The sequence below is a fragment of the Seriola dumerili genome, unplaced genomic scaffold (assembly GCF_002260705.1).
Source record: "Seriola dumerili isolate Sdu_G_001 unplaced genomic scaffold, Sdu_1.0 BDQW01000003.1, whole genome shotgun sequence".
Taxonomy (NCBI): Eukaryota; Metazoa; Chordata; class Actinopteri; order Carangiformes; family Carangidae; genus Seriola; species Seriola dumerili.
This window is the reverse complement of record NW_019174258.1, coordinates 6,983,779-6,997,358: the sequence shown is the minus strand read 5'-3', so window position 1 is coordinate 6,997,358 and position 13,580 is coordinate 6,983,779. Positions and strand designations below refer to the sequence as shown.

General features: G+C 43.5%; 1 protein-coding gene across 1 annotated transcript in view; it reads left to right on the top strand.

Annotated features, from left to right (window-relative positions):
- The window catches only part of fam214a (family with sequence similarity 214 member A), a 29,970-nt gene extending 17,428 nt beyond the window's left edge, over positions 1–12,542 (top strand). The window contains exons 2-12 of the mRNA XM_022743276.1: positions 1,770–1,954; positions 3,628–3,824; positions 4,649–4,774; positions 5,045–6,914; positions 7,422–7,547; positions 8,436–8,524; positions 9,672–9,768; positions 10,115–10,273; positions 10,418–10,486; positions 10,929–11,128; positions 11,241–12,542. Of these exons, the coding sequence (XP_022598997.1) occupies positions 1,770–1,954; positions 3,628–3,824; positions 4,649–4,774; positions 5,045–6,914; positions 7,422–7,547; positions 8,436–8,524; positions 9,672–9,768; positions 10,115–10,273; positions 10,418–10,486; positions 10,929–11,128; positions 11,241–11,394 (3,272 nt within the window). The 3' untranslated portion in view covers positions 11,395–12,542. The remainder of the gene's footprint in view (positions 1–1,769; positions 1,955–3,627; positions 3,825–4,648; positions 4,775–5,044; positions 6,915–7,421; positions 7,548–8,435; positions 8,525–9,671; positions 9,769–10,114; positions 10,274–10,417; positions 10,487–10,928; positions 11,129–11,240) is intronic.
- The last annotated feature ends 1,038 nt before the right edge of the window (positions 12,543–13,580 follow it).

The window sequence follows — 13,580 nt, the reverse complement described above, 5'->3', positions numbered from 1 at the left end:
TTTGCTCCTTGCCTCCCTCACAAAGTGTACCTTTAGCCCAAATCCAATGACAGCATCTTCCTTTCCCAGTACAGACTGGGTTTGTACCTTAACCCAAATCCTCGACTGTAATCCAATACATTCAAGCCAACCATCACGTAAAGGCTCAGGTAATAAACCCTGTGACCTTGAATCTTGACCTTTGTCGTATATTACTCCCTCTCTCCTGTCCCTCGCTCTCTTTCGCTCTCTTGCTGTTGGTCTCTCCCTTTGTTTCCCATTCCAGCCCATATAGAAGAGGAGATTGTCCCTGAATATAGCCTCCCTCTCCATCTCTTTCACCCTGCACGTATTCAGCCTACAGCTGGCTAACAGACCCCCTTCATCCCCTCCCTCCTTCGTCATGTTTTGTGTTGGAGTGCGCCTCTCTCCACGTGCAGCAGCAGCTCAAAGGCATGTAGGAGGAGTTCCCTGAGAGGAATGTGCGTGACTGGCTGGCTGGCAGCAATACACACACACACACACACACACACACACACACACACACAGCAGCAGCAGCAGCAGCAGCTTGTAGCTCACACTTCTGCAGAGCCAGCTGAGAGGGACTCTGTTCTAGCCAGCCCTGCTCTGATGGGAGGAGGACTGGGTGTGTGCATGTGTATGTGTTCTTGTAGGGGACCTGAGGACCTGACAGCCTCAAAATTATCAAAAAAAAAAAAAATGCATGTAGTCGTGACTCCAATTTAAATGAAGGCGGGGGGGGGGGCTTGAGATTGTCAGGCAGGCAGCTTCTGTACAGCAGTGTGTTTGCTTGCGTGCTGTGAAGAAAGAAAGTTGCAGTTCTCAGCGCTGCTGTGTATCAGCTGACCTCCTGCGGGATTCTGGGAGTTTTCTCTGGAGGAGTACAAGAGATAGACAGCCAAGACAGGCTCCTCAACCCTCTGCTAAAAATATCCCACTTTAGATCTTAGCGTCAATTATAACACAAACAGATCAGGGTTTGGTTAATGTTGCTGTGGCAGGAGACAAACACATGAGCCACAGCCACAGATTAGTAGCATTTGGCTGGTGACCTAATACACAACAGCCCCCATCATGACCCTTGTAGAAAAGACACAATAAATTCAGTTGTTGTCCCTATCAGTAGTCTTTCGGAGGGGAATAGTCTATTCGTCAACAGTGACGATTCAGCCTTACTCTGTCCTGTCAGCCCTGTCCAGCCCCACCCTACCAAAACTGGTGGAGAACTAGGTAGTGAAGCATAACTAAAATAATTATTTCTGTCTTGTATTGTCCTCATGTATCAAGGTGAGTTTTTGTTTGTACATTTTTTGTCAGTGAGTGTGAATGATGTTAATATCTGTGCTGGTGTGTGTTTGTGTGTTGGTGAGTGTGTGTTTGTGTTAGTGCTGTATAAGAGAGAACAGACAGTGTGTGGCTTCACCCCTGAGCTCAGCTGACATGGAAGATCTAAATATATTCCTTTGAAGCAGTCAAACTAGAAAACTTGTCATCCGCTGCCTTCCCCCACACCCCTTCTCTAAACAAGCTTTTCTAGCCAAAGTTAAATAGCCACATGCACTTAAGCAGAAACCTAAACAATGACATTCAGGCATTCATGTAGTTATTGTGGCAATACAGGTTATTTTCTAATTGCATTTCTATTTCCCCAACATCAGTCACAGGAGGGGAAAATTCACACCCAGCAGAGCCTCCAGTTGGATCTTTGTTTTCTCTCTAGGTGTGAAGCAAAAGAATATGCTGACCTTCTTTTTCTCTGCCTTGTCTAGATGCAACGGAGGAATTTTTCGAGTATGATGCGGAGGAGTTCCTGGTGTTCCTGACCTTACTTATCACAGAGGGAAGGACACCAGAATATTCTGTGAAGGGCAGGACCGAGGGGCTGCACTGTCCGCCGGCCCAGTCGGCCATGCCGCCTCTTCACAAGCACGAATGCAGTGACAAACTGCCCCAGGTAGCACATGTGAACACACATCTGTGTACACAGTCTCTCTTGTCTTCTCTCTAGTAAGTGTGAACAGAAGCCAGTCTCATCTAGTTTTACTAGAGGTTGTTGCTGCTTCATTTGCGTCATTAAAGTCATGAGCGTTAAGTGAGGCCCCAGGATGCACATTTGATGTATTCTTTATTGGAGATGTTAGTAATAATTACATATTTTCTGTAATTTTAACAACATAGCTGGAACTAAGTATTCAACTTTCACTGATCTGAATGTTTAAAATGAAATACAGTTCAGCAACAAACTACAGGCTCTGAAATGACAATAAAGTTGAATCCACATCTCTTTGAAACAATTCTAACCATAGACTGTACTGTATATAAAGATGGACGTAGCCTCCTAGACTTCACCCACAGGTTTCTAAAGAGGAGTTTTGAAGCTCAGAGTGGGCTGCTCCGCCAACGTCATGGCAGTACCTGCCTCTGCCTAACTCCTGGCTAATACAAAAGTGGGCAAAGAGGTGGGGATTGTGCGCCACACTTCGGTGCATGCCAGCTTTATAAATAAAAAATATATATTGGCAAGCACACGCTGCTTTTAGCATCGTTGGCACAGCAGGGTGTCTGGATGTCTTGCTCAAAAGCTAACCCAAGGCTAATTCATTTTCTGGCTTTCTGCTAGTTAACGGGCAAAGCTAACAAGCCAAGTATGGTGAGTACAGACACAGATACCTGCTAATTAGTGCTAACAGATAAATAAAAAATTACTAGAAATTAACTCACCTCAAAATACAGGAGCACAAACTTCCTTTTATGTTCTGTTAGTCAATGAACCGCACAACAAGCCATATTATCTGTTCGATATTTGCATGAAAAATCCTCCAAAAGGCGTCAACGCCGATGAGAGGTCGCGTTCGTGGCCTGAATTAGCTGCAGTGACGCCGAACAACAACTGTGACAGCACCCACCTGTCTCTCAAAGCAGCCACGACCTTCAATTATGCAAATGTAACAGGGGAGTTATAGAAAAATACACACACACACACACACACACACACACACAACCCGTGTACAGTTGTCATGATAAGGGACATTAACTAAAGAGACCAAAACCGTTTTTTGTACTAGCCTGTAAACATGTTTATTTCTGCTCTAATGTTGGACATTTTAACATGAGAATTTTAACAGTCTGGGGAGATTGACTCACTTTTGGAGCCAGCCGCAAGTGGTCATTTGAGGAACTGCAGTTTTTTGGGACTTCCATGATGGCTTCATTTTTCAGCCTTCGACATTGCTGCTTGGTTCCGACAAAAACTGGACAATCTATACTTAATGAATCGTAGGATTTATTGCAGGACTATTGTGTTAGACTGCATTAGTTTTAATTAGGTGTACCTAATAAAGTGGCCACTCAGTTTACGTTCCTTTTTTCATTGCAACAGCTATATAGAATATCGTGTGTGTATATATATATATATATATATATATATAGTAAATTTCCATGTTGAAAAGATTTTCATATTGTACTAAGATGCGACCTAAATAAAATCACTGAGAGACTGAGCTTTAGGTGAGGTTCAATTGAGTCGCATCTGCTTTGCCCCTAAATTTCAAGGTCCCTGTGTTGACATTCACTAATGAACACTAACCCTCAACCTTTGTCTGCGGGTGTGTGTGTGTGTGTGTCCAGTGTCGGCAGGCAAGGCGAACCCGTTCGGAGGTGATTCTACTTTGGAGGAACAGCATCCCCATCATGATCGAGGTCATGCTCTTGCCAGACTGTTGCTATGGTGACGAGTGCCCCCCGAGTGACCCCATCAGTGACCCGGTCATTAAACAAGATGCTTTGCTGCTGGAGAGATGGACCCTGCAGCCAGTTCCAAGACAGTAAGACCCCCACACACACACACACACACACACACACACACACACACACACACACACACACACACAGACACACTAGTACACAAGCACACAAGCCACACACTTATCTCACTATCTTGATCATGGTGATGTTGCACAGTTCATATTTATACTATATGAGCTGTGCTCACTGTTCTGACCAACATATAAGTTTGCAGTTTGAAAGAAATACAGTATGTTGTATTTCTGCTGCCTCCTCCATTCATCCATTTCTGTCTTCAGTTTCCTCAGCTAATGTTTTTCCCATATTTTGTTCATGTAATTTAACTTCATGCACAGAGAGATGCTTGCACAGACAGACCTGGTCCGTGAAAAACATCCATAGAGTTCTTCAAGTTCAGTTGTCATTATTTGCCATTTGCACTGATAAAGACTACCTGCACATTGGAATTCTTGGAGCTGTGAAATCCCCACTGTGTGTTCAGTACATTCAAAATTCAGTGCATGTTTTAGCTATAATTCATGGCATTGAAAATGTGTAAAATGACATAGATTTATGAGTATTACCTTCCAACAGATCCGGAGACATTCATAAAGTGAAGGCTTAAAAAGCTATGTTAAAAATGAAAATATAATATGAAATAAAATGATAATAAACAAAAAAAACAAACTAGATAATACACTTGGCACTCAGAGGGTTAATTAGCCTGATTTTGGCCCACTTTCCTACTCACATGTGTAGGAACAGGGAACACTGTGCCTGACAAAAACACACACACATATATTACTGAACTGTGTTCTCATTAACCTGACATACTGGCTCATTTCCACCACTGTGTTTTTAATAGAAGCGGTGATCGTTTCATTGAGGAGAAGACCCTGCTGTTGGCTGTTCGCTCCTACGTCTTCTTTTCCCAGCTCAGCGCCTGGCTCAGTGCCTCCCATGGCATTGTCCCCAGAAACATCCTGTACAGGTCAGACATAGCACTCACTCAAGACACTGGTGGGCTGAAGGATTTTCACTCAGGCTGTTGGACCAGATTATTAAAGCTGCAGGAAACTTGACCTAGAGTTGGGTTATTTTAGAGTTTATAGGTAGGTGTAAATCTATGTGCACTGTGCTGTTTTGAAAAGTGAATTACAGGAAGTGAAGCTGAATCACTGGAGGCTCTGATAATACTTACATATTTTAAGATGTAAGCATTAACAATGGCCTGTTTATTCAATCCCTCTCTGTCAAACAGGATCAGTGCTGCTGATGAAGAGTTGGTGTGGCAATTCTCCCAGCCGCCTTCAGAGCACATTTTCCCTGTCCCCAATGTATCCCAGAGTGTTGCACTGCAGGTTCGTGTCCAGTCACTCCCCCGACAACCTACCTACCCTACCCTAGCCTGCAGCATCCATACTGGTCTGCCTCCGCTTTACAGCAAGACCCCCAGCCTAAACCCAAACTTCAACAGCCATGGTGGCCTGCCCACCCTCAAAAAGAGCCAGGACCCCAGCAAAGACAACCTCCTTCACAACTCTAACATATACAGCAAGAGTTCCAACTCCATGTCTGGCCTTCTCCTCAATGGATTACCCATTCCTAATCTTCCCATCAACAACATCCCCATTAATAGCCTCCCTCACACTGCTGTGCCACCTTCCTACAGCAAGAAGAGCCAGGAGCCTGGTGAAAACCATGCGTATCAGAACGGAGAGCTTCCGCAGGTCAACATCCCCCAACGTCAGGGTTCACCACTGTTCCATAAATCCTCCCACTCCCCCACACCCTCCCGCTCCACCTCTCCACTTCCTACAAGTAAAGCAGGGAAGTGGTTGTACTCAGCCCTTAATGGTTCATCTGACCCCGCAGTAGAGGACTATGGGTCTGGCACCAACAGCAGTGATAAGTCAAAGGGACCCATCCCTGAGCCACTGAGAGCTTTTAAGAATTTTTCCTTGGCTGAGCCACCCCGCTGCCCCTCCCCGAGGCCTACTGCAAGTGAAACAAACCCCCTGATTGGCTCCCTGCTGCAGGAGAGACAGGAAGTTATCGCCCGCATCGCACAGAGGCTCAACTTCTGCGACCCCACAGCACCGCCAATTCCTCCTGGCCTTTTTGCTTCTGACAACCCTCCCAAAGCCATGTGGGGCAGTAACCATGATGACATAACTGCCAGTAAGACCAAAGAGCCCGAGGTACCGCCCTATGAGTCTGTGGGACGTGTGTGGCCCAGCCCCTTCAACACACCCGTGACTGACACTTCTTTCAGCAAACGGGAGAGCTCCTCCCCTAAACCTGCGGCCTGCAGGAAGCTGAGAATGACTGAGACAAGAGACAGAGAGGAGGAGAAGAATGGAGAGAGGGTGAGAGACCGAGAGAAAGAGAGAGACAGGGAAAGGGAGAGAGACAGCTCCCTCATTGCCCAGGCAGTACAAGACATCACTAGACTCATCCAGGAGAGACTGTCTGTCCCCTCTCTGTCGCCCAGGCACAGCAGAAGCAGCAGCCCTCTGCACCACACGCACACAACAACAGTCACACACACGGTCCGCACATACTCGCACACCACACACATCCCACAAGCCTCACACACTGCCACCAACGGCTATACCAACGGCCACATACCCAGCCCCGAACCTCACAGAGGCAGTACGCACACCGCTGCCACACATGCGCCCGTTTGCACAGACAAGCCCCGAGCTGATCTGGGGACCGAATGCCATTCTCCCAGGGCCCAAAATGGTGCTCATTTTACACTTGAAGAACCCTCATTCAGAGGCCAGTCCCACACCCTGGCTGGTCAGCGTTTACGAACTCCCCCACAGGAAAAGCTCAGAGTCAGGACAGCCAGCAGCCATGAAATCCCCTCTGCCTCCCCCGTCCTCGAAAACAGCCCAAGGAATGCCCAGATTTTTAGTTGGACTTGCAATGATGCCAGCCCAGCCATGAACTGTAACATAAGCCACAACCACAGCAAGCCTCAGCCTCAGCCTCAGTCCCAGATGCAGATGCAGAACTGCTCACAAGCCCAGGCCTCTGCACTTCAGGATGAGAACCAGGCACCCTCGGAGTCTAGATGCTCCAGCACCTCCAGTCCCGACATGACTCCCCCTCCTACTGTACTGGTAAGGGACTTCTCATCTTAGCGAGTATTGATCGTCCATATGTTTTTGAGTGATCACCCAATAAGTAATCTACAATTGTCCCAGCTGTCATGCCATATGGTTTAACTGCATTACTTTTAAGTTATGCTACCAGCCATGGCATGTCTGACACATAATCTCTTGTAAAACTCTGCTTGTCATTTCTGCACTTTTTTTTTGTTATGGATTAAACAAACAAGATAGGATGTGTCAGTTAGTGAGTTTTAAACATTGACATCAATGTTGTATCATTGTTGTATTTCCCAGAATATCAAACTATTCCTTTAATTTCATGAGAAGGCATTTTTTTAAATCTCAGACTGGAAGGAGCCTCCTCATTTATACACACTGAGTGTTTTGCCGGGCGTATGTGTGACTGGAGTGGTAATAAAAATGGCATATGATGTACCAGAATATGATTTAATAAATACAGATGATTACGGTTTACTTGTAGCTTGATCTTAATCTCTCTCCCTCTCTGTGTTCCAGCGTGCTCACAGCCCCTCCCCTCTGCGCCCCTGCAACAGCTGGAAGAAACAGAATCGCCACTCATTAGACGCCACAGCAACCAAGGCCTTCCATCCCTGCACTGGCCTGCCACTGCTCTCCAGCCCTGTAAGACACACACACACACACACACATACACACATACACACACACACACACACACACACATACACACACATACACACACACACACACACACACACCCACACACACACACACACAGTTACACACACGGCTTCACAGTAATTATCACTTTCTGCTTTGTACATTTGTTAAAATGACACCTTCACATACAGGCTTACAGGCACACTCAAACACTCAATTGCTTAGCCATGATTAATAGTCGTAGTCAGTGTCCATGCAGTTGTGTTTGTCATAACACCACACTCACTTCCCTTTACTTCAGGCCATCTGCAGTATTACTCACAGTACTTTCATCAGTTTAAGAAGGAGTCCTGTGAATGTTTGTCATAAAGAGACTTTGAATATCTGGCAGCGGCTTTTATTGCCGCGGGGCTACTGAGTAGTTAGCTGAGGTTAATGTACACACAGACACACACACACACACACACACACACACACACACACACACACACGTAGGCGGGTAAAGCACGTGACTCATCTGTGCCTCATCAGCCACAGTAAGTTGTTGCACTGACTTTGTTAGATTACCACACTCCTTGATCATCACAGTTTCCTGTCCTCTGATCTGTCTCACTCACACATGTAAACACTAAAATGTGCTCACACACAACTCTTGGTCTCACAGTTTCACCAACACGCAGGTCCACATACAGTATGTTCACAGACATAAAATATAGTTATATGTTAATATTTTGAATGAATGGGATATGTATTTTTCCCTTCATTGAAAACTTCTTTCCTGTGATTTTAACATTTTCAACTTGACAGTCCTACATTCAAAAAGAAAAAGCTTTAACCTGCGATAATGGGACAGTTTCTCTTGGTTAATCATGTATTATGTGTCTGCTGCAGGTTCCTCAGAGGAAAACTCAAACAGGCTACTTTGACCTGAACACCTCTCTGGCTGGCTGTAAGGGTTTGCCTTGGGCCTCTGGGAAAAGGTACACATTTTCTCACCAGGGATCTCTGTTACTGTAGTTACCAGACTGCAGCTCAGTTTGTCCATGAGGAGAAGGTCAAGGCAGTTTGACAGGATTAATGCAGTTTTAATCACTCTTAAAGGACAAAGATTTTTTTTTGTTTTACAGTTACCTCCTACATCATCTGTTGATTATAGTACCATCTGGATCCAGTTACTCATACTGTTTATCATCATTCGAAAACCTGCTTGTTCTTCTCACTTTGCAGTATTTCAGCTGTTACTATGTGTAACTGAAAGCAAGCAAAACGCTAATATTTGATTGAATTTTGTTGTGTTTAAATATAAATTATTACTATTAGAGTTTTTTTTTTTACATAACAGCCTGAATTATAAAGGATCTATATTAGAGAAAACATTTGCTACAGTTAACCACATTCAAACCCTCTGAAACCAACATATCCTTGGACCAACAATAAGATATAGAAGTATTGTTTGTGTGTTGAAAAGGCAGACAATAAGAGCGTTGTTCTGAGTGGTAAGGTTAGGGTCAGTCCTGTTCTGCTGACTATTCTTCTCACGCTGCCACCTGCTGAAGCTCTGCTGTACTGTGACTGTATCTAGAATCACACACATTCAGCTTAAAATGGCAGACAGAACTGAACTGGCTGTACATACACAGCGCTTCATGGCACTGCCTACACACAGCAGATGTGGGTGGCAGCTCAGTGCTGCTTTTGATAAAGCAGATGTTTCAAGTGTTTGGCATTCAGGGTTGAAAGTTCATTTCAACCACGGGACAGATTCTGGTCAATATTTGTCATGTTTCTGTGCACAATTTTCTTGTTTTTGGTCTAATAACAATAAAGAAATTGCTTGATTAATACATATTTGACCTAAAGATGTCAATGTGTGACCAACAAACACAGATCAGATTTTTTTCTGCTGGTTCCTTCAGTTTTGTCAGAATAGCAAACTTTTTAAGATATTGGCTGATATTACTTTTGTTTACACACAAACTTCAGTCTGAGATCATTCAGTCTCACCCAGGACACAGGTCTATTCAGGCATGCCAGGAATGCTTGTCATGCAAGCACCTCAAGATGCTCTTTCACACATCACACATTGAAAACAAGCTGATCAGGTGTGTGTGTTTTTTATCCCTTCAGGGTGTGTCCAAAGAGAGAGGGGTACACAGATGAGTCACAGCAGCTGTTCAGCGCCAGTGCTCCACCTGCCAGTCTCAGTCTGCTGGGAAATTTTGAGGTATAATTCACAAACACCCTCAGAATCATTTGTCTTTGTCCATAGTCATGAGTAGCTCAGTTTCACTCGTGCCATTCTGTGCCGACAGAATGGCCACAAGGGGAATCAATTTGGCTGTCACTCCTCTTGAAGGTGGAAAACAGGGACCAGCCATACTATAGTAGCTTGTACATCTTGCCTGATATGTTTGTATTTTCTGTTTTACCCGGTAATTTTGCTCACTGGTTGAAAAATTGAGTTTCTGTCTTTGATGAAAAGGCCAAAGGTCAAAGTGAAAATTGTAGATGTGTTGGGTCATGAGTGGAATAAAATAATGAATGTGTAAAAGTGAACTCTGTTTCTCCAGGAGTGTGTGCTGAACTACCGCCTGGAGCCTTTAGGGACAGTGGAGGGTTTCACAGCAGAGGTTGGAGCCAGTGGGTCCTTCTGCCCCAGTCACCTGACCTTACCTGTGGATGTGTCATTCTACAGTGTCTCTGATGACAACGCTCCCTCACCATATATGGTGAGATGATGTTTTTTTTCAATCAGTCAATACTGTAGTTTTAATTTCCTAGCCTGCATGACTGAGCCGTGGGCTGAAAGCCATATCTGCAACTGACTGGTACAACTATTCTATGCCTGCTCGTGACATGATGTTTTCTCACAGGGTGTGATAAACCTGGAGTCCCTGGGAAAAAGGGGCTACCGTGTACCTCCATCAGGAACCATTCAAGTGGTGAGGAAACTTTATTTTTCTGCAAATGTAGAAATGCTATGAAATATTTGTATCATGGTGGACAAATGTCCAAGAACAAAGAGCAGATTACGCCAAGAGACCAAAAGAGAGGGAGACCCCTAGTGGTTATAAAGGAGATAGAGAGAGATTTAGAGATTTACAGGGAAGATTTAATATATTACATACAGTCTCAAGGTTAGGTTTTATTCATTTGTGGTGATTATACTTACTATGATAATACTATGAAATTAAATGTGTTTTCCTTTAACTCTAATTACATTATCCAAATCATATGTGCAGTGTGATGTTCATTTTATGAACCTTTCAAAGCATATAAGGTAACTGTTATGTCTTTATAGATTATTTAAATCTGATGAAGTGAGGTCACAAAGAGTTAGAAACCTGTCTAAATCCTGCCATGCTCTCTGGTTATATCACTCAGACCTTATTCAACCCTAACAAGACAGTGGTAAAGATGTTTGTTGTGATGTACGACCTACGAGCCATGCCAGCTGGACACCAGACCTTCCTACGCCAGAGGACCTTCTCCGTTCCCGTCCGCCGTGACACAAACAATCAGACCAGCAGGAAGCCCCTGACCCTGGGCCAGGGACGCACCTTGCGCTACCTCGTGCATCTGAGGTGAAATAACATTTTGTCTCTACCCAGCAGCAATGACGATTCCCTTCCCTTATTCATCCTCCTTGTTTGTTTGTTTGTTTTTTTTTTGGTCTTCTTCTTCTTTCCCAACCAGGTTCCAGAGCTCTAAGTCTGGGAAGATCTACCTCCATAGGGACATCCGTCTGCTGTTTTCCAGGAAGTCCATGGAGGTGGACAGCGGTGCTGCCTATGAGCTCCAGTCCTTCACAGAATCTCCCATTGACCCACCGTTCTCTCCCCGTTGCTGAGGCCTGACTCCTTCCCTCCCTCCCCCACCGGGCAGGCCACTACTGAAGCTTCAATCACACCTCGATGCCAGCGATGGACTCTTGCTCAGCCCATTAGGCTGTGGCTAGTATTGGAAAAGAGAAGAGGTTTAAGGACGGCAGCCAACAAGACTCACCTGGCCTGTGCCCAAAATCTTAAATTTCATCCCTTTTGTCACCCAGAACTGACAAAGGGAGGCTAGGAGCCTGGGAGACTGGTCAGAAATTAAACCTTGTTCCCTGTTAAGTGCACGATTTTGGATCAGAGAGGGGTCAAAGGTTATGGGGTATGCTTCAGATCCTGTTCTCCTGGTTAAAAAGGCCTTGTCAGATTTGATAGGTAGTGATTTTTCCTGCTGTTGTGTGCATCCCCTCCAGCGTCTGGCAGGAGAGAAGAGACCAGTGATTGTCTGCAGAAGCAGTTAGACTGTTAAATTATCTCAACAAGTTTACTCCTGTTTACTCAAATCAAAATGTTAATTGGACTTTTACTTGACATAATAAATAAGTGTTAAAATTTCAATTAGTTTTTTTTTCATAAATGCGATACAAGGCCCTTTTAATGGTAAAAGAATTTGTATTAAATCCTTGAATATTAGATTGATTGGACTGATGGTGAGCTCAGCTTTGACCCTGTGATTCCTGAGCCCGGAGCAGAGGGTGTGCATATGGAAGAGGGTGAACTGGGGTGGCAGACTGTCCTGCAACGTTGTCCCCTTGTCCAAAAGAAAAACACATAGCATGGACCACTAACGAAGTCGAACAAGCAATCAAGCTCGATTCAACTGAAAGCATCACAGCAGAACATCAGAAGTGCACTGTGGATTTTTTTTCTCATTATAACTGGAAATGAAACAGAAAATAGTAATATTCTAATACTTTTGTACTGTTACAGAACCACTTTATTGGAAGTGTCGCAATAGAAAAAGTAACCTTAGTTTAGTGTTTACACATTCACTTTCAGTTTACTTATCATCAGTTTATTTAATATTTAAATTAATATTTCAGTTACTACTTGTGACGTCCGTCATGCTAAGATGATGTAGTGCAAACTGTATATCATAGTATGTATTTTTGACATTAATATTCAAATCTGAAAAAAATATATCTATATATCTTCTAAAGCAAACTTGAAATCTGGTCTGTCTCTTTGTGTTTTTAATTTTCCCAGCATTCTTCCTGTTCTACCATTACATCTCCATACAGTCATATAATGGGTTGGGGAGAAGTGGGGTGGGGTGGAAAGAACAGAACACAAGGGACTTATGCTGCTATTCAGAAATGAAACATCCAAATATCCCACCCACTCTGTGCAAATAATAATCTCACTGATTTAGAACTCAAAGAAGTGAGAAAAGTACAAATAAGGAATCATGACACTTCCAAACTCTTCATACATGGCAGGGATTATGTGTGGGATGTGACATCTGATTTTCTTCTGATGTCCTCAATTCAAGCATTGGCCAGTAGTCCCTGACTGTATAGTAGTTCTGCAAAATACCACCATAAATGTTTTTTAGGCCTGTTCAGATACATCATAAAGGATTACATGTAGATTATGTTAAAGAAAGTATAGATTGAGTATTTCAATTACAAAAGGACTACTAGAATTTAAAAAAAAAAGAAAAAATCTACAGACAGCCAGCACGAGCAGGTGTGAAATTTCAGCCCTCCCATAAATCATTTTAAATACATTTGAATAAATTTTAAATTATTTGAAAACTGGTACAGTAAGAAAGAAACTGAGCTGTGGCACAGAATTATTGTGGCTCTGTGTATTTCTAAATTACAGTAGATACTTCTCAAACTTTAATATACTGCACCCATTCTGGTTTGACTCTGAAGAAATTATGATTTATCAAAAAAACTTTTCACAACAATTTTGCAATTATATGGTGGTAGCAGCAGGGTCAATCTTAAGAGTGCAACCATAATGATTTATCCACAAGCAGTATTTCAATTAAAAACAAATGGTATAGAACAGTCGGTTTTTATTACCATAATTTACTCTGTAGTGGAGAAATACTGAGGAAACCCCTCATCAACCGCATATCTGTGTGCTGGCAGATCCTGAACACATTTATCATGGCTAATGATTGCCTAAAATACTAAGGCCAAATGTGATTAAACATTCTTTTATTTTATTCTTTTACTGTATCCATCAATGG